Here is a 25,028-nt window from a genome sequence, read left to right as displayed (position 1 = left end):
GCCCAGATCCTTGACACTAGGCCTGACATCTTCCTTAACTTTCTTGAGAACTACAGGGGAATCTCTTTTCCTGCACTCCTCAAGTAGTTCCTTCAGAGATAAGGCCTATATCTGTTTGACTGCTTCTTCAATAAGGGGAGAAATAAAATGTGGCTTTGATTCTGCAGGACAGACTTCTGGCTACTAGCCTCTTTCAAAAATCTATATATTTAAGTAATTACATAGAGCTGGATCCTGCTGCATCATTCTGTGAGTGGAATGGCTTCCATTAAGGGCAAGTTCTTCTTCCCACTACAGCCACTGCCTTGATACTCTCACAAATGCAGCAAGTTTTCGGGTGGCGTGCTGAACTTCTGGCGAAGGGTGGAAATCTGCCAGCATATTCACTTTAGGACACAGAGAGTGAAAGGTACCGCTAAGGAAAGGTAGAAATGTCAAATAATAAGAAATACATACTCTGATGTAGGCAATGGGTCCTCCTGGAAGTAAGCATCCTGCAAAGCTTGCTCTGAGGTAATTCTTTTTGTAGGATCCATAGTAAGAAGTTTTTGAAGCTGCACAGTGTATTAGAAGAAGTAAGCTTAAATTAACATTGCTTTAGGATTCACTGCATATACGCCAAAATGAAGCCCAACATTAAAGGGAAACAAGCTCAAAGAAAAATTATTTTCTACACAAAAAAGACACGTTGTACTGATTATTGTTACAGAAAATAGCACAGCACAGTATAATAAAACATGTGCTGTGCCTTTAGATTGCCTTTAGAAGTTGGTGGGAAGAACTTTTGAGGAAAAAAATAAATAAAACACAGGGGTCTCCCTTGTGACTGTCATATATTGCAACATTGTCTTATATAAAGGGCCCAGCCCAATACTTGTAGAAATCTCAAGTATTGAGATTGCAGTTTACAACATAGTTATGCAAACAACACTGCATACTCATTTTACCAACCTCGGAAGGATGAGTCTACCCTGAGCTGGCTACCCAAACCCATTGGGATTGAACTCAGGTTGTGAGCTGAGGTTTTACTGCAGTACTGCAGTTCAATCACTGCACCACAAGGCTTTTTATCTGATGTGATAACATGTCAGTTCTTATTTATTTATTTATTTATTTATTTATTTATTTATTTATTTATTTATTTATTTATTTATTTATTTATTTAATCTAGAATGTTGTGACTAATTGACAATTTGACACTCTGTGTCAGAGAAATTATTAACAATATCAAAAACAATGAGCAGACAATAGCCAATAAAGGTAAATGTTTCAATGCATTACAACTTTAAATTTTTGCACATTCACCTGAATTTTCACTGGAAAGCCAATGTGGTGTGGAGGTAGCACACTAAGACTAAGATCCAGCAATCCAGGTTAAATATATTGAGCTCACCAGCTGAAAAGTAGGATGAAAATTTAACTAATAATTACATAGATAGGTGTAGTACTCAGTACCAAAATAAGGTCAGGCTAGTTGCTTGTGGTGAACCTCACCAATTCTGAGCCAGTAAGATCTGCTACAGCAGTGGTCCCCAACCTTGGGCCTCCAGATGTTCTTGGACTTCAACTCCCAGAAATACTGACCAGCAGAGGTGGTGGCGAAAGCTTCTGGGAGTTGTAGTCTAAGAACATCTGGAGGCCCAAGGTTGGGGACCACTGTGCTACAGGATGCATCCCCATAAAAATGTTTTGTAATAGTTCACATCTGATAATTCACTAATGCAAGGCTCCATGCACTAAGTTAGTACTAGGGTGTTATTGTTTACTCGTTAAGTCATATCCAATTCTTTGTGACCCCATGGACAAGAACACGCCAGGCCCTCCTGTCTTCCACTGCCTCCTGGAGTTGGGTCAAATTCATGTTGGTAGCTTCGATGACACTGTCCATCCATCTCGCCCTCTGTCGTCCCCTTCGCCTCTTGACCTCACACCTTCCCAACATCAGGGTCTTTTCCAAGGAGTCTTCTCTTTTCATGAGATGGCCAAAGTATTGGAGCCTCAGCTTCAGGATCTGTCCTTCCAGTGAACACTCAGGGTTGATTTCCTTCAGAATGGATAGGTTTGTTCTCCTTGCACTCCAGGGGACTCTCAAGAGCCTCCTCCAGCACCACAGTTCAAAAGCATCAATACTTTGGCGGTCAGCCTTCTTTATGGTCCAGCTCTCACTTCCATATGTTGCTACTGGAAAAAATCATTGATTTGACTATGCGGACCTTTGTTGGCAAGATGATGTCTCTGCTTTTTAAGATACTGTCTAGGTTTGTCGTTGCTTTCCTCCCAAGGAGCAGGTGTCTTTTAATTTTGTGGTTGCTGTCACCATCTGCAGTGATCATGGAGCCCAAGAAAATAAACTCTGTCACTGCCTCCATATCTTCCCCTTTTATTTGCCAGGAGGTGATGGGGCCAGTGGCCATGAACTTAGTTTTTTTTTCTCTTTAGAATTTTTTTGCACTTTCCTCTTTCACCCTCATTAAAAGGTTCTTTAATTCCTCTTCACTTTCTGCCTTCAGAGTGCTTTCATCTGCATACCTGAGGTTGTTGATATTTTTTCCGGCAATCCTCCAGTAGAACCTTTTGCATGATGTATTCTGCATGTAAGTTAAATAAGTAGGGAGACAATATACAGCCTTGTCATACTCCTTTCCCAATTTTGAACCAATCAGTTGTTGCATATCCAGTTCTAACGGTGGCTTCCTGTCCCACATATAGATTTCTCAGGAGATAGATAAAGTAGTCAGGCACTCCCATTTCTTTAAAAACTTGCCATAATTTGTTGCCATCCACAAGGGCTTTTGCATAGTCAGTGAAACAGAAGTAGATGTTTTTCTAGAACTATCTGGCTTTCTCCAGTTCCTCTGTCCCTTTGAAATCCAGCCTGTACTTCTGGGAGTTCTCGGTCCACATACTGCTGAAGCCTACCTTGGAGGATTTTGAGCATGACCTTGCTAGTGTGTGAAATGAGTGCAATTGTATGGCAGTTGGAGCATTCTTTGGCACTGCCTTTCTTTGGGATTGGGATGTAGACTGATCTTTTCCAGTCCTCCGGCCAATCCTGCGTTTTCCAAACTTGCTGGCATATTGAGTGTAGCACCTTAACAGCCTCATCTTTTAAGAGTTTAAATAGTTCAACTGGAATGCCATCACCTCCACTGGCCTTGTTGTTAGTCATGCTTTCTAAGGCCCACTTGACTTCACTCTCCAGGATGCCTGGCTCAAGGTCAGCAACCACACTATCTGAATTGTCTGGGACATCCAAATCTTTCTGGTATAATTCCTCTGTGTATTCTTGCCACCTCTTCTTGATGTCTTCTGCTTGTGTGAGGCCCCTACCATTTTTGTCCTTTATTATGTTCATCTTTGCACAAAAGGTTCCTTTAATATCTCCAATTTTCTTGAACAGATCTCTGGTTTTCCCCTTTCTATTATTTTCCTCTATTTCTTTGCACTGTTCATTTAAGAAGGCCCTCTTGTCTCTCCTTACTACTCTTTGGAAGTCTGCATTCTATTTTCTGTAACTTTCCTATCTCCCTTCTCTTCTCTGCTATTTGTAAGGCCTCATTGGACAGCCGCTTTGCTTTCTTGTATTTCCTTTTCTTTGAGATGGTTTTTGTTGCTGCCTCCTATACAATGTTATGAGCCTCCGTCCATATTTCTTCAGGCACTCTGTCCAACAGATTGAGTTCCTTAAATCTGTTCTTCACTTCCACTGTATATACATAAGGGATTTAGTCTAGATTATACCTGACTAGACCAGTGGTTTTTCCTACTTTCTTCAGTTTAAGCTTGAGTTTTTCTATAAGAAGCTGAGGATCAGAGCCACAATCAGCTCCAGGTCTTGTTTTTGCTGACTGTGTAAAGCTTCTCCATCTTTGGCTGCAGAGAACATAATCAATCTGGTGGTGTCCATGTATAAAGTCGCCTCTTGTGTACTAGGGTGGACAACCTCATAAGGTCTTAAGACCTTTCATGCTCACCCTTGGAGTTGGCAGGGCCACAAACACTCCTATGCCGTCCTTCCCCCAATTCATTTTAAAAGTTTTTAAATGGAAAAAGACCCCTCATACACTCTAGTGGCTGAATAATTAAGGGTGAGTGGGTAAGCAAGGGTGCTATGGGTGAGAAACACGACAAAGGTGCCTCTCATGTCTCTTAGGAGGCACATGAGGCCTTTTTGAGCACATTTGTGTTTTATTTTTTAATTAAAAATTGTTTTTGGTGTGTGTTTGGATGTGTGTTCCCTGGATGCAGTATTTGGATTTTTGTGGGCTGAATGTAGCTAGCTCATGGGCTACAGTTTTTCCTCTTCTACTTTAAAGGAAGGGGATTCTTCTGTTAATCTTATGAAATAAAATAATCCTCAAAAAGCACTATGATGTGGAAGTCCTAGGGTCAACAGTAATAGGATACTGGCTAAACTGTTAAGTCTGCATAACCTTCCCAAATATGTATGCAAAAATAACCCTAACTTACCAAAAGAAATACTTTGCTATCAGGCTTGACTTTGTGTTTTTCCATATATTTTATGAGGCTACTATTGGCATATCTGCGAAAGGAAATGGGGAAAAAACTTTCAAAAAAGTAATACACTATAAAAAAATAAAGAGAAAATATACCATATACATTAGTTTGTGTGTGTGTGTAGGTAACACTCTACGTTTTATTACAATACCAAAAGCTTTGAGCAACAGAAAATGCCTTCTAAAAAGTTTTTTTTTCCTGTCGTCACCCTGGAGCTCCACAGCACGAGGACCCTGTTCTTGGCCTGCGGTTTGCCCACACACTGCATTTTATGATATACTAGCCAGGTAGTAGCCTTCACGTCACAGGCATGTTGGTCCTCTTTACTTAAACTAGTTTTAAAAATGGATGATGAAATGCATTCTATTCTGGGATCCGTCAACACAAACCAGGAGATGGACTAATCGAGGACTAGCCTGTCACAACATACATACATTTATTTTTTATTCACTGAATTTTCTGTGCATCTTTAAAGAAGGTTCCAAGGAGACTAACAAATACAGCAAAACAACACAATACAAATAATTATAAATAAAATGGGAGCAGAAATCAAAATCAAAGAAAATTATGGCAGAAGAAAGGTAGGACACAGATATTTTAAATAAATAAATAAGCCACCATTTAATATTATGAGATCTGCTCTGGCAAACTCTAAGTATGCATATTTCATTCTTCCCTGCATGTGAAGAGGAAATATAAAGCTTTCAGATGCCATTTATAATTAAGTGGTTTCCTACTTCCCCTGAATTTTCTAGTTTGCACAAACCAATCTCCCATATTCAGGAAAACAATAGTTTGTTCCACATTTTCACTCTAGCGTGAAGAGGAAAATAACAGGAGGAGGAAACTAAATGGCCAAAAGTTGCTGTGATGGTTTCACACACAACTAAAACATGCAATGCACATCTGAATGAGGCTCCTAAACAGAGAATCCCAATAATTATGTTGTAAAAGTTAAATTAAAAGTCTAATTACTATTAGTTCTAGATATATATCACTTACGTTGTTCTCCTAAAGTCTTTTTGTAGCGTAGGATATTCTGGCATCTTCCTAATGTCTTCCCAGTCTTTATCTTGGGAAGGAAAAATGATTGCAAATCTTAAAAATATAAGAAGACTGTATATGTACATTGTAATATCTGCTTACTCCCCAGCCTTACATACATATAAATAACTAATATACTGGGGGGGGGGGAATTACCTGCAGGGAATCCCATTACACTGAATATGCGATCGAGTTGATCATGATGAAAAGGATTGCTCGTTTTGATGTCTTCCTGACGACAATGAAAGATAGGTTCTGAAGTCAATAATTCAGCAAATATACAGCCAATGGCCCATATATCTAGGGATGTGATCAGATATTAAATGTAAATGTCCTAATTTTTTCCACTATAACATGATTATTTAATGTTCATCACAAAATGAGACATTAAAAGAGATAGCAGATGTGTATATGAAAAATGAAGTTTTATAATAAATTGATGAAAAAACAGATAGTAAATTTTATTTGCAAGTACATATTGCAGTGTGATTACAGATTTGTTAATTACATAAAATGCATTATACTGTATACATCTCAGAAAATAAACTGAAAATTTGTAAGTAAAAACACTGATTCTAAAAAGGAAGACTAAATCTACATAGGAGAATAGAGTACAGACTGATTTTTTTCAAAGATTATTTACAGAATCAGGAAGTAAATAAATAGTATTTTTGAAGTCTTTTAATACATATTCACAGATATTGTGATTTTAGTAGTGTGAGATTCATTCCTATCGAAGAACACTTTGCCACTGACTTAAGTGAGCTTTATACAGTAAAGGACCAACTCCAAATGTAAACAAGACAAAAAGTTCCCAACTTAAAAATACAAATACATTAGTTACTTTACTGAACTCTTCCTTCCTTTCTTTATTCATATCAGAGCAATGAACAATTTAAAATTAGGAATGTACATGAAATGTAGGTAAAATTAAAAACAAATTAAAATGTTAAGATGATTAGAACATTTTGACTAATTTATTGAACTGAAAAAGGAGGAACTTCTCTCATCTACTTTTGGACATCTTGAATCCAAATCCCAGTCTTTGGAAGTAACAAACCAAGAGTTGCATAAAAAACCCCAGAACCTCCTGTAAACATGAATTCAAACAAAATATGTTACTGAACGCAGTCCAAAATTAAAATTTATCTCAACTATTTCTCTTATGGAAATCACATATATTCCTCAAAGACAGAAGAAGCTACTCCCCCCTCCCAAATCTTGAACAACTGTTGTATAATGCTGTAATGAGTACTAGTAAGGCTGACAGTTTTCTACAATCTTTCACACTCCTTTGTAGAGGGAGTAACTGCCAACAGTAGATTATCCCTACCCTACCTACAGAGTCATTTCCCAAATCAGACTATTGGAGAACAGGTATGTGAAAAGTAGAACAGATATGTGAAAACAATTACACAATTCCAAAAAAAATCACAAACATGTTGCAAGGGAAAGGAAAGCAACATCCCTCCTCCATTGCCTCAAAGCCACTGTCATTCCTAAGTTTACTGCCTTAGAACTCAGAGGTAACATTCAACTACCATGAGTCATGGCTGTTCTCTGTAGACCTATCCCACATACATCTATTTAATGCTACGTTCAAAATGGCTTCATGCTGCTATTCTACATGAACGTCCCTCAAACTCTGAAAAGTTAGTTCCCCAGTTACTATGATGGCAGAAGGATTCTAGGAATTGTAATCCAAAATGAAACATTTCCAAGCTCTGCACTTTCACATGAAAAAGCCTCACTGAAAACAGAAGTTCTTTTCTAAATAAACATGCAAAAAACATTAAACTAAAAAATATATAAATGGCAAGCATACCTCTGACATATAATTTCATATTGCTGTGCTATGCAAAGCAGCACTCCTTCTGCTTTGAATTTATTTGTCTATTTCACTGGATTCTAGTGTTCACAAAGAGAGAGAAAATGTCTCTCTGCCACTTTTCATGGTACTGTTCATAATTTTATGAATGTTAGGTGCCATTTTCCCCCTAAAGCTTTTCCCCCCTAAAGCTTAAGACTATGAAAAGCTTTAAGAGTGGAGCAACACTGTTTCACTCCATGGCATGGGCAATTACCAGCCAGCAGTTGCTGGAAGAAGCTTGTGCTGTAAAGACCCCACCCCACCCCCGAATCTTTTGGAGGGTTCCAGATTTCTTTTTATCCTCCTTTCCAAAATTTTCAAGCCAAATATTCTCATACCAGAAAGCATGAAACTATTTCTAAACCTCTTATTAACTAAACACAGTATCAGTAAAAATCTCAACTAGCTAATCATGCCCTGCGTCACCTACACCTACAGCTGGCATGTATATATTAGATTGAAGACTTTAGGAGGAACATTACTTAGAAAGAGGTACAACCACCCTGTTAATTTGGGAAGCACTTAATGGAGCAATTTTTCGTTCTCTGCTCATATCTTTAGTTCTTCAGTATTTTCAGAGGACTTATTATCTGTTCTGACGCATTTCTAACACATCACACAAACATGCATACAAGCTAAATATACACACACACACGATAAAGCACACCAGTCTTATTTTTAAAGTACTGTACTAAAGTTTGTCCCAATGTTGAATTATTCTGGAATCTACTGCATACATAGACAATTTCACAGGACAATATTGAACAAGAGGAAAATAAAGAGTATTTAGATCAGGGGTCTCAAACTCAATTTACCTGGGGGCTGCTGGAGGCAGAGTCTGGGTGAGGCTGGGCCGCATCAGATTTTCTGCCAAGCGGAGCAAGAGCCCGAGGAAACCGCCCAGGAGTTTCCTTAGCCCGGCTGGGGCTCTGAGGAGGAGGAAGAGAAGGAGGGGCACGCAAGCCCTCGTTGCCGTCCACGACCCCCTCCGGCTCCTTCTTCATTACCACCACCACCACCACCAGCAGGACGAATAAGTGGAGAAGGGAGGGGGTGCCGGCGACTGCCTAGCGGGGGGAGGGTACGACATATTTTTTTTAAAAACCTCACAGAATCACCTTGCCAAAGGAGAAAAGCCCCCATCAGTACCTGCGAAATTAAACAGAACGGGGCGGTCCCCCCACAGGTGTGTGTATGCACACGCACGCACACACAGAGGTCCAGCAACCTTCCTCTGAAGGCCCCCCTCAAAAAAAGGCTCACTCAGCAGCAGCTACCCCCACCACGATGGAGGAGCAAACTTTGCGAGGCAAGTCTAGGCAGCCTCCAGAGATGAGGCGGCTGAAGCAGGATGAAGAGGAGGAGGAGGAAGCACCACCAGGTGCTGAGGTGGCCGCTGGCCAGGCTGGTGCTGGGGGTTCCGAGAGAGAAAGAGAGCCAGACAGCCACTTCCTTGGAAGAAGCAGCGGCAGCTGCTGTTGGAGGCGCTGTTGGAGGCGCTCTTCGAGGACAGGACAGGCGCGAGCTCCGCTCTCAGGCATCACTCAGCGGCTGCTCGGGCGCTCGGGGAAAAGGGCCGGCAGCGTGCCTTACTTGCCAGCTCTCTCCCAAGACAGCGCCTCTTGCACTCTCCATCCAGAACTGCAGCCAGCAGACAAGTGGGCTGGCTGGCAGGCTGCAGTTCCGGATGGAGGGTGCAAGAGGTGCTGTCTTGGGAGAGAGCTGGAGAGCGAGGCGAGGCTTTTTTTTACTCTGGACAGCAGAGGACACGTGGGTGCTTCGGGGGGAGACAGGCAAGGCAGGGGCCATAGACTATCTATCATATGGCGGGCCGCAAATGGCCCCCGGGCTGCATGTTTAAGACCCCTGATTTAGATACTACATCCCTACCTATCTTCGTTTTGGATCCTCGGACCTCTTTTTCTTTTTGGTTTTTTCCTTCCTGCTTTTAAAAGTCCTAGAGTCTGGATAGGTCTTTCTTTCTTTCTTTTGCTCTCTTTGTCCCTCCTCCCTTACATTTATTTGCAGTTTGGCTCTAGAGGGGGAAGTGTTGAGAAAAAGTCGCTCCTGTTGTTTTGTCTGCTGTTCTGGAAGTATTGAATGACCCCGAAAATAACTTTTTGGTAGTCTGATCTCTGACAAGACCTGCCTGGTAACAACGATGCTACCTTATGGTTATTTGGTTGAACTGTGATCAAATGGAAAGCTGTTCTGCTACTGATGAGAGAGGGACTAGAAAAAGCTGACAGAGCTGTTTGGATTACAAATTTTACTGGATTATAAATAACACTGAATGGACTCTGAAGAAGCTACAAACAAGTGGACCTTATATCAAAGGGAGACTCTACAAGACAGAATTTGCATCAATGATGAACTATGAACTGAATGTTGCTTAGGAACTGGATGGTTTCTCTCTCTCTCTCTCTCTCTGTGTGTGTGTGTGTATGATAGATAGATAGATAGATAGATAGATAGATAGATAGATAGATAGATAGATAGATAGATAGATAGATAGATAGATAGATAGATAGATAGATAGATAGATAGATAGATAGATAGATAGATAGATAGATAGATAGAGTGGTGCCTCGCTTAACGAGTGCACCATATAACGACGAAATCGCATAGCGATCCGCTTTTTTGGATCGCTAATGCGATCGCTTAATGATGGCCCCTATGGCCGAAAATCGCTTTGTGAAGATCGGTAAAGAGGCTGAAGAGGCTCTTTCGCTGAAGAGGCTGAAATTGACCAATTCAATGAAGACTTACACCACCTTCTAGAACGGACAACAAAGAAAGATGTTCTTCTCATTTTAGGGGACTGGAATGCTAAAGGAGGGAGTTAAGAGATAAAAGGAACAACAGGTAGGTTTGGCCTTGGAGTTCAAAACGAAGCACGGCAAAGGCTAATAGAGTTTTGTTAAGAGAACAAGCTGGTCATCACAGACACTCTTTTCCAACAACACAAGAGGCGACTCTACACATGGACATTACAAGATGGGCATAATGAATTCAGATTGATTATGTTCATTGCAGCCAGATATGGAGAAGCTCTATACAGTCATCAAAAACAAGACCTGGAGCTGACTGTGGCTCTGATCACACAAAGTCAAGCCTGATAGCAAAGTATTTCTTTTGGTAAGTTAGGGTTATTTTTGCATACATATTTGGGAAGGTTATGCAGACTTAACAGTTTAGCCAGTATCCTATTACTGTTGACCTTAGGACTTCCACATTATAGAGCTTTTTGAGGATTATTTTATTTCATAAGATTAACAGAAGAATCCCCTTCCTTTAAAGTAGAAGAGGAAAAACTGTAGCCCATGAGCTACATTCAGCTCACAAAAATTCAAATACTGCATCCAGGGAACACACATCCAAACACACACCAAAAACAATTTTTAATTAAAAAATAAAACACAAATGTGCTCAAAAAGGCCTCATGTGCCTCCTAAGAGACAAGAGAGGCGCCTTTGTCGTGTTTCTCACCCATAGCACCCTTGCTTACCCACTCACCCTCAATTATTCAGCCACCAGAGTGTATGAGGGGTCTTTTTCCATTTAAAAACTTTTAAAATGAATTGGGGGGACGGCATACGAGTGCTGTGGCCCTGCCAACTCCAAGGGTGGGCATGAAAGGTCTTAAGACCTTATGAGGTTGTCCACTCTAGTAAACAAGAGGCGTCTCTACACATGGACATCACCAGATGGGCAATACTGAAATCAGACTATGTTCTCTGCAGCCAAAGATGGAGAAGCTCTATACAGTCAGCAAAAACAAGACCTGGAGCTGATTGTGGCTCTGATCATCAGCTTCTTATACAAAAACACAAACTTAAATTGAAGAAAGTAGGGAAAGCCACTGGGCTAGTCAGGTATAATATAGACTAAATCCCTTATGAATATACAGTGGAAGTGAAGAACAGATTTAAGGAACTTGATTTGTTGGACAGAGTGCCTGAATAAGTATGGATGGGGGCTCGTAACATTGTATAGGAGGCAGCAACAAAAACCATCTCAAAGAAAAGGAAATGCAAGAAAGCAAAGTGGCTGTCCAAGGAGGCCTTACAAATAGCAGAGAACAGAAGGGAAAGAAAATGCAAGGAAGATAGGGAAAGTTACAGAAAATGGAATGCAGACTTCCAAAGAATAGCGAGGAGAGACAAGAGGGCCTTCTTATATGAACAGTGCAAAGAAATAGAGGAAAATAATAGAAAGGGGAAAACCAGGTATGTGTTCAGGAAAATTGGAGATATTAAATGAATCTTTTGTGCAAAGATGGACATAATAAAGGACAAAAATGGTAGGGACCTCACACAAGCAGAAGACATCAAGAAGAGGTGGCAAGATTACACAGAGGAAGTATACCAGAAAGATTTGGATGTCCCATACAACTCAGATAGTGTGGTTGCTGACCGTGAGCCAGGCATCCTGGAGAGTGAAGTCAAGTGGGCCTTAGAAAGCATGGCTAACAACAAGGCCATTGGAGGTGATGGCATTCCAGTTGAACTATTTAAACTCTTAAAAGATGAGGCTGTTAAGGTGCTACAATCAATATGCCAGCAAGTTTGGAAAACGCAGCAGATCAGTCTACATCCAAATCCCAAAGGGCAGCACCCTTAACGTATATGCATAATACATCATACCAAAGGCTGGACTGAAGGAATCTCAAACCGGAATTAAGACTGCCGGAAGAAATATCAACAACCTCAGATATGCAGTGAGGAGGAATTAAAGAATCTCATAATGAGGGTGAAAGAGGAGAGCACAAAAATGGTCTGAAGGTCAACATTAGAAAAAAAACTAAGCTCATGGCCCTTGGTCCCATCATATGGAGGCAAATTTTACTTTCTTGGGCTCCATGATCACTGCAGACGGTGACAGCAGCCATGAAATTAAAAGACACCTGCTCCTTGGGAGGAAAGCAACGACAAACCTAGACAGTATCTTAAAAAGCAGAGACATCATCTTGCCAACAAAGGTCCGCATAGTCAAATCAATGATTTTTTCCAGTAGCAACGTATGGAAGTGAGAGCTGGACCATAAAGAAGGCTGACCGCCAAAGTATTGATGCTTTTGAACTGTGGTGTTAGAGGAGGCTCTTGAGAGTCCCCTGGAGTGCAAGGAGAACAAACCTATCCATTCTGAAGGAAATCAACCTTGAGTGTTCACTGGAAGGACAGATCCTGAAGCTGAGGCTCCAATACTTTGGCCATCTCATGAAAAGAGAAGACTCCTTGGAAAAGACCCTGATGTTGGGAAAGTGTGAAGGTAAGTGAGAAGGGGACGACAGAGGACGAGATGGATGGGCAGTGTCATCGAAGCTACCAACAGGAATTTGACCAAACTCCAGGAGGCAGTGGAAGACAGGAGGGCCTGGCGTGCTTTGGTCCATAAGGTCATGAAGAGGAGGACATGACTTAATGACTAAACAACAAAATATACCACCCATCTAGAATGTGTCTACTCTGGGTGGTTTACATATAACATAAAAATAAACTAAGGTAAAATCCAGATTAATCACAGAGTCCAAGATGGGAAAGGAAGAAAATAAGAAAAATAAGAGAGAGAAAAAGAAAAAGGGAGATAGGCTAGCTCTTTAGACACCATGAGCAGACAGCTGTGCAATACGGCTGTATTGTAATCCAACTCCTATGGTTGTATAAATGATGACTGATAACTTGAGGATGATCCCTCTACTTGGTTGCTGCAAGCCAGTTCAGTGAGCTGTTTTTGAAAAAACTCCTCAAACCAAGTATCTTTAGAATTGGTATTGGTCTTTAACAGTGGAGAAGGAGCCTCTGTCTGTAAGTTTTCTCTTTTGTAAGTTATTATTCTTTGGATGGCAGGGTCGATCTCATCAACTCCTATCTGAGTAAAACATTGAAAAGAGTCCGGCTGAGGTTTAGACTTCCCCTCATTTTGCTTTATTGCCGTAGCAGGGGGATCAGCAGAAGCATGTATTATGTTATTACAGTATCAGCTAAATGCAGCTCCAGTGCTAGACTGGGTGAAACAGAAGTTCTTATAGAGTCTTGTGTACAGCCTTTAAGGTCCAAAGTCCAATCTAGGTTGAAATTAGAGGTGTATACTGGATCCACTTCCTCCTCACTAACCTCTCTCTTAGCAGCAAATGTGTAATTTTCAGTTGCTGTTTCTTCAGATTCAAAGGAATACTCTCAAACACTGGGTTAATGCCTAAGGCTTTATAGGCTTTTCTAGTAAACATAGCTAAACTCCACTCATTAACAAGCCTTGCTTTTCACATCTGTTGGAATTCCTCACAAGAACAGCCCAGCTGTGTAAACACCAAAACGCCGAGGATCCTTATGATTCCAAGGCATCAAAAATAATAGGCAAGGGAAGTTGTTGCTACTTCTCCTTATCTAAATTCTAAGAAAACAAGCTCTGTTGAGAGTAGGAAACTCGATGTAATTATAACTATCAAGTAATTAAGTCCAACTTCCGATGGTTCAGGGCTAATACTTGTAAAACAGCTTGAAACACGCCCACTTCATCTCTGCAATACCATAAAATAATGTATCCCTAGATAAAATAAAGTTAAAAGATCCAAAAAAAGAAAATAAAAATGTTATGAAATGTTATGAAAATACAATTGTAAGGAGAGAGGGAGAGAGCAACTACTGTAACTGGAACCTCATCAGTTATAACTCTCTATAAGTATATAGAGAATATACTTTCTTCTCAAATAGACATTAGTCTTGGTCCAGAATCAATGCTTTATGGATTCCAAAAATATGGATAAGGAATTTAGTGAGGACAGAAATAATTCCTAGAACAATATCAGACCATTGTATAATAACATTAGAGTGGGAGACAATACTGTGGCAGCAACTGAATACAAAATTATTTAAAGATGAAGAAATCACCAAGACAGTAAAGGAAGAAATAAAGGACTATTTTCAGAGGAAATTCACCAAAGGAATGCTCATGCAGATGGTATGGGAAACCAGTAAGGTGGTCCTTAGAGGCATTTTGATAAAACTTGGAGCAAAAAGAAGGAAGTCAAAAGAGGCAAGCTAGAAGAATTTGGAGAAAGAATTGGTAAATTTAGAAAAACAAATGGAAAAAATCCATGAGCAGCGCAAATAAAACAGAAAATTCAAATAACACAATATAAACTAATTACTCTTTTGACAGAAGATATTGCAATCAAACTGAAATCTGTGAAACAAAATTATTTTGAGAACACCAATAAAACAGGAAGATTGTTTGCATACAAACTGAAGAGAGAGAGATATCCAAAAACTGCATTCAAAGTCTTAAGAATAAAGCATGTGAAAACTTTAAAAACTTTAAAGATTTTATTAAAAAGTAGAAATATTCTATACAGCACTCTACACGGAGAAGGGATTGCCATCCCAAGATCAAGATATTTACAGGTGAGAAAAATGAAATTATCCAAACAACAATAGGAGATTTTAAAACAACCATACTCCATGAATGAAATTTCAACTGTTTTCTCTAAACAAAAACTTATGAAATCTCCAGGAAGTGATGGGATTAGTACAGAGTATTATAGAAAGTTTGAGGAAATATTGATTTTACCTTTTAAGAAACTACTTTATGAAATCAACAGGAGAAAATGATACTGAATACATGGAAGGAAGCAATAATCACAATAATTCACAAAAAGATATTTAAGACATAACGTGAGGAATATCATAAACTTCCTGGAATACTATAAGGCACATCCAGAAACATCAACAGCATTGTTCTTTATTGATGCAAAGAAAGCATTTGATAACATAAACTGGAACTTTATGATATTTCAATTAGAAGAAATGGAGGTGGGCCAATCCTTTATCAACAATATAAAAGCAATCTATTCCCATCAAAAAGCAAAAATAAGAATAGATATCTATCAGTAGAAATTTAAATATAAAAAGGCATGAGACAAGGTTGCCCATTATCGCCATTGCTGTTTTTGATAGTAATCGAAATTTTAATGCAACAGATAAGAATTTCTGATAAAATCAAAGGGCTCAAAATTAGAGGTGAGTTATTTAAAGCACAGGCCTTTGCAGATGACTTACTTGTAGTGGTAGACAAGCCACAATAATCAACTAAAGCACTTATGAAAGAATTAAAAGTGTTTGGAGAAATGGCAGGACTGAAAATAAACCATAGAAAGACAAAAATTCTATCCAAAAATATGCAACATAAAGAAATAGATGACCTCTTGAATCTTACAGACTTCCAGGAGAGAAAGAAAGTAAAATATCTTGGAATAAACGTTACAAAAAAACCCAAGTACCTTAATGAAAGATAATTACCTGAAATTAATGGAAGAAATAAAGACTTGACTAGATGGGGGAATCTATAATTAACAATGATATGCAGGATTGTAACAGTTAAAATGAATATCCTACCAAAGTCCGTCTTTTTATTTCAAAACATTCCAGTAATTTTGAAACAATCAATATTTAAAAACTCATCCAGCCTATTCTAAGTTTCTTTGGCAAGAGAAGACACCAAGGATAAAATCAAAGGCACTTCAGGATATGAAACAGAGAGGAGGAATGGGTCTCCCAAACTAGCTGTTCTATTACAGGGCAGCCTCGTTAATATGGATCAAAGACTGGATTTTATTGGAAAATCAAAGACTGTTAAAATTGCGAGGTCATGATTTGAAATGGGGGTGGCATGCCGTTCTTTGTTACAGCAGAGTGAACGATTTTAAACAATTTAATAATCATACCTTGAGAAAATCTTTACTATGGTCTTGGACTAAAATTCAAACACAGATGTATGTCAAAATACCATGTTGGGTAACACTGGTGGATACATTTTCTTTTCTGAACTTGAGAGAAAAACCTTAAGATATAGAGAAGGACTAAAACCAGACAGTGCATTGAAAAAGAAAGATGAATTAATAGAGCAGAGATCTGATATGGCTTGGTGGTCACATTCTCAATAAATTTCAAGATATAGTAAAGATAAGGAACAAGGTTTCTATATGGACAATACTCCCATTGACAAAATCCTCCTTTTGACAGAATCCTCCTGGATACCAAAGACAAGCATATTAAAGCTCTCTATAATTTTTATTAGATTTTGATGCCGTGGTTAAGGAATGCATGATAAGGTGGGCACAGAATATTGGGCACAATGTAAGTCTGGATCAGTGGGAACAAATATGGAAAAACAATATAAAACTTACTAAGTCAGTAGCATTTAAAGAAAAAATATACAAAATGTTCTACAAATGGCATATAACTCCCACAAAACTAGCCAAAATGGATATAAAAATTTCAAACCTCAGTTGGAGAAGTAAACAAAACGAAGGTCCGTTCTACCATATGTGGTAGTCATGTGGGAAAGCCCAAAAATCTTGGGAAAGGGTTGAAATGCTTTTGCAAGAGAGAGAGAGAGAGAGAGAGAGAGAGAGAGAGAGAGAGAGAGAGAGAGAGAGAGAGAGAGAGAGAGAGAGAGAGAGAGAGAGAGAGAGAGTGTGTGTGTGTGTGTGTGTGTGTGTGTGTGTGTGTGTGTGTGTGTGTGTGTGTGTGTGTGTGTGAGAGAGAGAGAGAGAGAGAGAGAGAGAGAGAGAGAGAGACTGATTCCTTGCCACATGAAAGACATGGCTATAGGACTGCAGGGGGAGGGACAGCTACCAGTGACTGATTTAATAATCATAAACATAAGAATATTGGAACTGTGATGGATATGTTGGTGGAATGGGACTTCTCTGTCCACCAAGAACACAGAAAACATCACACATCGTCTAGAGAGACTGGTATATCATAGAAGGGAACACAATAGCACCAATTATATCAGGGACTATAATCATGGTCCCTGGAAATACAATTTAGGTTGTTGTGTCCTGCTTCCTGGGCTTACCTGCCAACAAATGTCACAGAAGCATATAGACAGGGATAAGACTTCATAGACCAAACAATTACATTGTCTGGGCAATCAACCAAGCAGGTCTTAGCAGTGGCATCAGTATATCTGCCAGAGTTAATCATCTAAGATCAGTAGCCAGCAGAGATAATAAGAATCCAATGAGGGACAAACACAAGGCACAATATTCAACATTCTAGGTCCGAGGTCATCAACCCCCGGTCCGCGACCCACCACCGGTCCGTTGTCTGAGCCAGACCGGTCCGTGAAGAGATGCCTCTCCCCCCCCCCCGCACGCACTCCCCTCCCCACAGCTGCTTTGCCCAGGCACACACGTGCCAGCACCGGCGTGAGCGCTCCCTCAACCCTTCACGGGGCCAAGCTGAAACTATTTCTGTTGGGTCCCTGCCGCCACCGGCGCCATGAGCTTTTTGTTCTAAGTGTGAGGGCCGCCGGGTCGGTGGGTGGGTAGATGAGGGAAGGCAGGCAGGCAGGCAAGCAGGCGGCCAGGGCCACGGCGCAAGCCTCTTGCTGGTCCCATGGTCTCCTCAGCAGGTTGGGTTGGGAGGCTTTGCCTATGGGCCCAGGAGCGACACCCGAGCCATCCAGGGCTTCTTCGTGAGGAGAGGAAGCCCTTCAGCCTCCCTTCGCACCACCCGAGCAAGGCTCGTTAGGGCTGCCTGCGCGACGCGACGGCCTCCCCACACAGGGCCGGCTGGAAGGTCGCAGCTTCCGTGAGGGGGGAATTTACTTTGAAGTAAAAGACTCCTGGGGCCTTTTCAGCCTCTCCTCGGGGCTTCACCGGGCATCTCTGCGCCTTGCCCCACCACCCTTCCACTTCCATATTTGCACCTTCTGCTTTTCCCCCCTCGTCTGTGTCTCCCTCTCTCCCTTTCCTGCCTTTTCTCCTTCTTACCCTTGACCTCCTCCCGTTTTTCCTTTCTTGCAGGCATCTCCCACCCCCACTCTTCCCCCTCTTCATTTTCTTCTGCTTTATTTGCCTCCCTTCGCTCCGTCTGGGCAAAGCTCGTTAGGGCTGCCCGGCCGGCTGGCCCTATCAACATAGCCTCCCCAGGCAGGGCCAGCTGGAGGTCGCAGCTTCCGTGGGGGAAATTGGTGGGGGTTTACCTAGGAGTAAAAGCTTCCTGGGGCCTTTTCAGCCTCTCCTCAGGGCTTCTCCCGGCATCTCCCTCTCCGTGCCTAGCCTTGCCGCCCTTCTCCCCCTTTCACTTTCATTTTTGCACGATCTGCTTCTTTCCCTCATCTGTGTCTCCCCCTCTCACTTTCCTGCCTTTTCTCCTTCTTCCTCTTGACTTCCTCCCCTTTTTCCTCTCTTGCAGGCACCCCCCACTCTTCCCCCTCTTCATTTCCTTGTGCCTTATTTCCCCCCTTACTAGGCAAAAGAGAAAGAGCGAGAGAATCACTTTTTTACTTTCGAGGGTTTACTGTGCTAGTTCTCCCCTCACTTGCCTGCTAAGATATTTTTTAAAAGACTAAAAGAACTAGGAAAGAGATTCTGGATTGTGGATTCCTCTTGATCAAATGGAAGGAACTGAAGGTATGGGGGGGGTCAAGAACCTTTTCTGTTATCATAGTGATCAAAATCGAGATGGGGAGTGTGCAGCAAGTGTGTTTCCTTCTGCTGAAATGGTTGGTTTTGTTGCCTTCAAACCACATCCTTTCTTAAAAGTTGGAAAGTCTATGCATGTCTGTCTGTCTACCTGCCTACCTACCTACCTACAAAGTAGCTGACTGTCTGTTTCTCTGTCTACCTGTGTGTATACATATGCATTTGTATATGTACATTTGTATATATTTGCCTTGTTTGTGTGTGAAGGGGAAGGGGGTTATCTTATATGAATACCTGAGTAATCCTTACAGCTGAGTTGGGGGAGAGTGGGGCCTTGGAGGTTGTAAACTAGTCTGGTTCCCCATATGTCTCTGTGCTATTCCCTCCATTATAGCTGCTTGGAACTCCCTAGTGTTTTTTTTTCTTTTTTTGGTAGCCATAAAATGAAATTTAATCCCTTGTCTTCAGTGCCTTCCCAAGCCTTCTCAAGGGAATACAGAAGGTAATGAATTGCCCCTTCTCCCCAGTATTCTTTTCTATGAGACTGATCTGTCCCAGGTAGTACTTATAATTAAGCAATGTATGGGTATCAAAGAGATAGGTGTTTTTGTTTAAGTGTGTGTTGTTTTTTTGCTGAAGCTGATAGATTACACAGCTAGTGCTGTTATGTATATGTATAGGGGGCATCCTGGACAATAACCTTGAGAAATTTCTCATCCTCCTTTTGTATTCTTGTACTGATGCCAACATTGTGTTCTTAATGTATGTTTTGGGGAAAAAAACTGGAATGGAGAGGCAAACACTGAGTTGTTTTAAAAAGGCGTTTTAGAATCTTATGTATCTAAATTTAGCAATCAGCTGCATAGTACTTGACATCCAACAAAGTTCCTCTCTTTGTTGTTGTTTATTCGTTTAGTTGTGTCCGACTCTTTGTGACCCCATAAACCAGAGCACGCCAGGCCCTCCTGTCTTCCACTGCTTCCCGGAGTTGTGTCAAATTCATGTTGGTAGCTTCGATGACACTGTTCAACCATCTTGTCCTCTGTCGTCCCCTTCTCCTCTTGCCTTCACACTTTCCCAACATCAGGGTCTTTTCGAGGGGGTCTTCTTTTCTCATGAGATGGCCGAAATATTGAAGCCTTAGCTTCAGGATCTGTCCTTCCAGGGAGCACTCAGGGTTGATTTCCTTCAAAATGGATAGGTTTGTTCTCCTTGCAGTCCAGGGCACCACAGTTCAAAAGCATCAATTCTTCGGGGGTCAGCTTTCTTTATGGTCCAGCTCTCACTTTGATACTTTGCTACAGGAAAAACCATAGCTTTGACTATGCGGACCTTTGTCAGAAAGGTGATGTCTCTGCTTTTTAAGATGCTGTCTAGGTTTGTCATCGATTTCTTCCCAGGAAGCGGGCGTCTTTAATTCCGTGGCTGCTGTCACCATCTGCAGTGCTCATAGAGCCCAAGAAAGTAAACTCTGTCACTGCCTCCTTATCTTCCCCTTCTCTTTGCCAGGTGGTGATAGGACCAGTGGCTATGATCTTAGGGTTTTTTTATGTTGAGCTTCAGACCATTTTTGTGCTCTCCTCTTTCACTCTCATTAAGAGGTTCTTTAATTCCTCCTCACTTTCTGCCATCAGAGTGGTATCATCTGCATATCTGAGGTTGATATTTCTTCCAGTATGTCAATTTCTTCTCATTACATTTAATCTTAATTCTGTTTTGGGATTCCTCCAGTCCGGCCTTTCGCATGATGTATTCTGCATATAAGTTAAATAAGCAGGGAGACAATATACAGCCTTGTCATACTCCTTTCCCAATTTTGAACCAATCAGTGTTTCCGTATCCAGTTCTAACTGTTGCTTCCTGTCCTACATAGAGGTTTCTCTGGAGACAGATAAGGTGACGAGGCACTCCCATTTCTTTAAGGACTTGCCATAGTTTGCTGTGGTCCACACAGTCAAAGTCTTTTGCGTAATCAATGAAGCAGAAGTAGATGTTTTTCTGGAACTCTCTGGCTTTCTCCATAAACCAGAGCAAGTTAGCAATTTGGTCTCGAGTTCCTCTGCCCCTTCAAAATCCAGCTTGTACTTCTGGGAGTTTTTGGTCCACATACTGCTGAAGCCTGCCTTGTAGGATTTTGAGCATAACCTTGCTAGTGTGTGAAATGAGTGCAGTTGTCTGGTAGTTGGAGCTTTCTTTGCACTTGGCTTCTTTGGGACTGGGATGTAGACTGATCTTTTCCAGTCCTCTGGCCACTGCTTCGTTTTCCAAACTTGCTGGCATATTGAGTGTAGCACCTTAATAGTGTCATCTTTTAAGATTTTAAATAGTTCAACTGGAATGCCATCACCTCCACTGGCCTTGTTGTTAGCCAGGCTTTCTAAGGCCCACTTGACTTCACTCTCCAGGATGTCTGGCTCAAGGTCAGCAACTGCATTGTCTGGGTTGTCCGGGACATCCAGATCTTTTTGGTATAATTCCTCTGTGTATTCTTGCCACCTCTTCTTGAATCTTCTGCTTCTGTGAGGTCCCTTCCATTTTTGTCCATCTTTGTACAAAATGTTCCTTTAATATCTCCAATTTTCCTGAACAGATCTCTGGTTTTTCCTTTTCTATTGTTTTCCTCTATTTCTTTGTACTGTTCATTTAAGAAGGCCCTCTTGTCTCTCCTTGTTATTCTTTGGAAGTCTGTGTTCAATTTTCTGTAACTTTCCCTATCTCCTTTGCATTTTGTTTCCTTTCTCTTCTGTGCAATTTGGAAGGCCTTGATGGACAGCCACTTTGCTTTCTTGCATTTCCGTTTCTTTGGGATGGTTTTGTTGCTGCCTCCTGTAAAATGTTACTAGCCTCCATCCATATTCTTCATGTACTCTGTCCACCAAGTCTAGTTCCTTAAATCTGTTCTTCACTTCCACTGTGTATTTAAAAGACTGTAGAAAATAAACTTGATTTTTGATCCTTCAGATTGGAAATGTGTGGGCACTTTTTGTGGAAGACTCTTGCTGTGGGACAAATTGTTTAAAAACTTTGAGAAGAGGAACAACTCATACTGGGGGAAAAACATATTCTCCCTCTACAGCAGAGGTCATCATTCCCAAGGTGTTGGTGGGTGGGTTTAAAAGGTGCTTAGTTTGGTTTAAAATGTGTTTTGTTTAAAAGTTGCCTTAAAAAATCCCCCTAGTAGTGGTACCCGCTGCACGGATCCCCCCATGCCCCCCCTTCACTGACGCCGGTCCTTGGAAGAATGGTCTTCAGCAAAACCGGTCCCTGGCATTAAAAACGTTGGGGACCACTGTTCTAGGTCAATGAGGTCATGCCAACAAGGGATCCAGCAGTAAGGTTTGGAAGGCACAAGTTCAAACTGTGTTACAGTTCACTCTTGGCACTGAGGCTTAGGAGCCATTTGCTTACATGCTGCTGTTACTGGGAGCAGATCCAAGGCTCACTTACTCATGAGAAAGCCTCTATTGTAATGAGACTTTCTCCAGAGCTGGACACACTTTCATACTGCCTTTAGCCAATCTTTGCATTGCTTTTCCAGCCTGGGAGTGGGGCCAACTTCCTCATCTGAGCCTGGAGCTGAGCCTCTTCCATCTGCAAATGCAGTCTCTTGCATCCCCTGAGGGCCCTAGGTCTACAGGAGCAGCCAGCTCTTCCACATTTGTAGGGCAATGGGGCTCTAAGCGCTCTTCCCTGGAGGATTAAGTCTGACAGGGACATAACTGTATCTTGAAATCCAGACCTCTCAAGGTCACATTTTCAAATGTGTTGTTTCTATTTAAAGCAGTGGGTCCCAACTTTTTGACACCAGGGACCGGTTTAGTTGAAGGCCATTCTCCTAAGGACTGGGGGGGGGGGGGTACTTGTGGTGAGCAGGAGCAGGAGATGAGCTGAAATTGAAGCTCCGCCTCCTGTTAGATCAGCAGCAGCTTAGAACTTAATAGGAGCACAGGCTCCTATTAGATTCTAAAGCCACAGGCACAGCTGATCTAGCAGCAGCAGGAGGGGAGTGGGGAGCGAAGCTCCGCCTCCTGTTAGATCAGCAGCGGCATTAGAACTTAACAGGAGCGCACTGACAGGAATCGGAGCTTCACTCGCCACTCACCTGCTCACCGCTCATTTGTCCCAACAACCCGGTCCTTCCAAGGCCATGGACCGAGACTGGTCCACAGCTCGGGGGTTGGGGGGCCCTGACCTAAAGGGTCGACTCAACAGGCACAAATGAGTTTGTCTGGATGAACCAGCAGTGTTGGAAGGGAAGAGTTTAGGAAACATTTTGAAACAAGTCCTACCTGTTCAAAAAGATAGGTTCCACTTAAACTGCTGGCACTTAATATCAATAAAGTGGCATGCCAGCTTTTAAATTGATCTCCTGGGGGAAAGGCTGGGAAGCATAATGTTTCTGAATGAATTATCTATAGGGGATGAGCATGTAGAAGTTCCAGGTAATCCAAACTAGGGAGAGCAGAACAATGAATTTACAAGTGCAAAAACTAATCAGAAAAGCAAAAATAGTCTCAAAAAGAAAATGCATGTGCAAAAAGCATTTGTAGAAGAGCACAGTATTTAGACGCTAATACTAGAAGGCTCCAGATCAGGAAAAGAGAGTTATAGTGTTAGGTCTACATACAGTAGGCATGTAGGAAAGCTAGGTGCAGTAGAAATAATTTTATTAAATGGTTATTTTTTGATAAAGCATATATAGAAAAAAAGAGACAGCTCTACTGAAGAGTGTGTAGCTTTGTATAGCAAAGATGTCCAATAGATTGAAAATGCGGAGGGGAAAAGTTGCTTTTTGCAACGAAAATGTAGTGAGAAAGCAGCAATTGCTTTTCCCCTCCATTTTCTTTGTAAAACCTGGAGGGGGAAAGCTGCATTTTGCAACGAAAATGCAAGGAGAAAGCAGAAATCGCTTCCCTCCCTCCATTTTCTTTGCAAAACACAGAGGGGGAAAGCAGGGATCAAAGCGCTTGATCCTTCCCCCCTTACTTCCAAGTATAAAACAAATCTCAATTTTTCCTTTAATTATTTTAGGAAAAAGTATTGTTTTATACACGGAAAAATACTGTAATTCCTGTTTCTCTTGGAGCCATTTCAATCTGGTTTTCAAACCTGGTTTACATATAGATTGCTTCAATCACTCTAATGGACAACCTACCATATTTCTCTGTTTATAAGACAATACTTTTATCTAAAATCTTTAGATTAAAAATTGAGGATTGTCTTATACATGGAAGTAAGCTGAGGAGAGAACAAAACGGCCCATACGTTGCCTCTGCGAACAGGCTGCCTCCAATCAGAAGGCTTAGCTTCCTACAGTCAGGAGACTTAGCTTCCTCCAATCATGAGCCTTATGTAACTGGTGTCAACTGATGCTGAACAAACCAATTGGAACATGCCTCGTTGGAGTTGGAGCATGTAGGCAGTGTTCAGATGCAACAGGACTTGTAATGTCTGAGTGTTCTGAGCCCCAGAGGTTGAATACCCAAAGTTAAAATTTCTTAATTTTGGGTTAGAAAAGTGTGTGTGGGTTTCTTATACATGGGGGCATCTTATACACAGAAAAATGTTTGAAGAACATGTTTGAAGAATAGTGTGTGACCTCATTAATTTTCCAGAACCTCCCAGTGCCTTTCCACCCCATCAGCCATGCTCTTCCCAGTTATTCTTGTTCTTTTGGCTCACACAAATACATTCTCCCAAGTTTTTTTAAAACATGTATTCTCCTGTCTCTCAAAATGAGAAATGTTTAACATTTTAATTTTGTGTATTATCATTTTTGTAAACTGTTCTGACTGAAAGCTCTGCTGAAGAGTGAGATTATTTACCTACATCTATCTAAATATCACATCACAGGTACATACTCGATATGTTACTTTGCTATACATATCGTACATTCTCCCGTTTTATACTAAACATCCAAAAAAACCTCACCGCACCACAAAATGATTCATTGACATGTTACTAAATGATACAGCTCTTATGAAGGTTATGTGGATTACGTTGTGTTCAAGCTATAGCTTGAAAGTTACATCACGCCATAGAAAGAACGTCCAACTAAAAAGCACTTCACAGATGAAAAGATGATCCTCTGCTATATGATTAATTCATTAATTTTTTTGTTCATAAAGCTAGAGGCAAGCCTGCACTCAGGGAGGCATATAA

The 25,028-nt window shown here is 41.2% G+C and overlaps 1 protein-coding gene and 1 long non-coding RNA gene across 4 annotated transcripts in view; one reads left to right on the top strand and one right to left on the bottom strand.

Moving 5' to 3' along the window:
• CDK19 (cyclin dependent kinase 19) overlaps positions 1–25,028 on the bottom strand; it is a 134,349-nt gene that overhangs the window by 14,858 nt on the left and 94,463 nt on the right. For all 3 annotated transcript variants that reach the window (XM_020805351.3, XM_020805348.3, XM_078385056.1), the window contains exons 7-10: positions 5,719–5,862; positions 5,521–5,590; positions 4,471–4,543; positions 457–554 (exon numbers count right to left, since the gene is read on the bottom strand). In XM_020805351.3, the coding sequence (XP_020661010.1) occupies positions 457–554; positions 4,471–4,543; positions 5,521–5,590; positions 5,719–5,862 (385 nt within the window). The remainder of the gene's footprint in view (positions 1–456; positions 555–4,470; positions 4,544–5,520; positions 5,591–5,718; positions 5,863–25,028) is intronic.
• On the top strand, positions 18,016–21,410 carry LOC144586597 (uncharacterized). The gene is made up of 2 exons (XR_013541512.1): positions 18,016–19,392; positions 19,468–21,410. It is a non-coding gene; the product is annotated as an uncharacterized LOC144586597 (long non-coding RNA).

This window comes from Pogona vitticeps, chromosome 1, assembly GCF_051106095.1.
Source record: "Pogona vitticeps strain Pit_001003342236 chromosome 1, PviZW2.1, whole genome shotgun sequence".
NCBI lineage: Eukaryota > Metazoa > Chordata > Lepidosauria > Squamata > Agamidae > Pogona > Pogona vitticeps.
The sequence above is the reverse complement of the archived record's forward strand: the minus strand, read 5'-3'. Positions and strand labels throughout refer to the sequence as shown.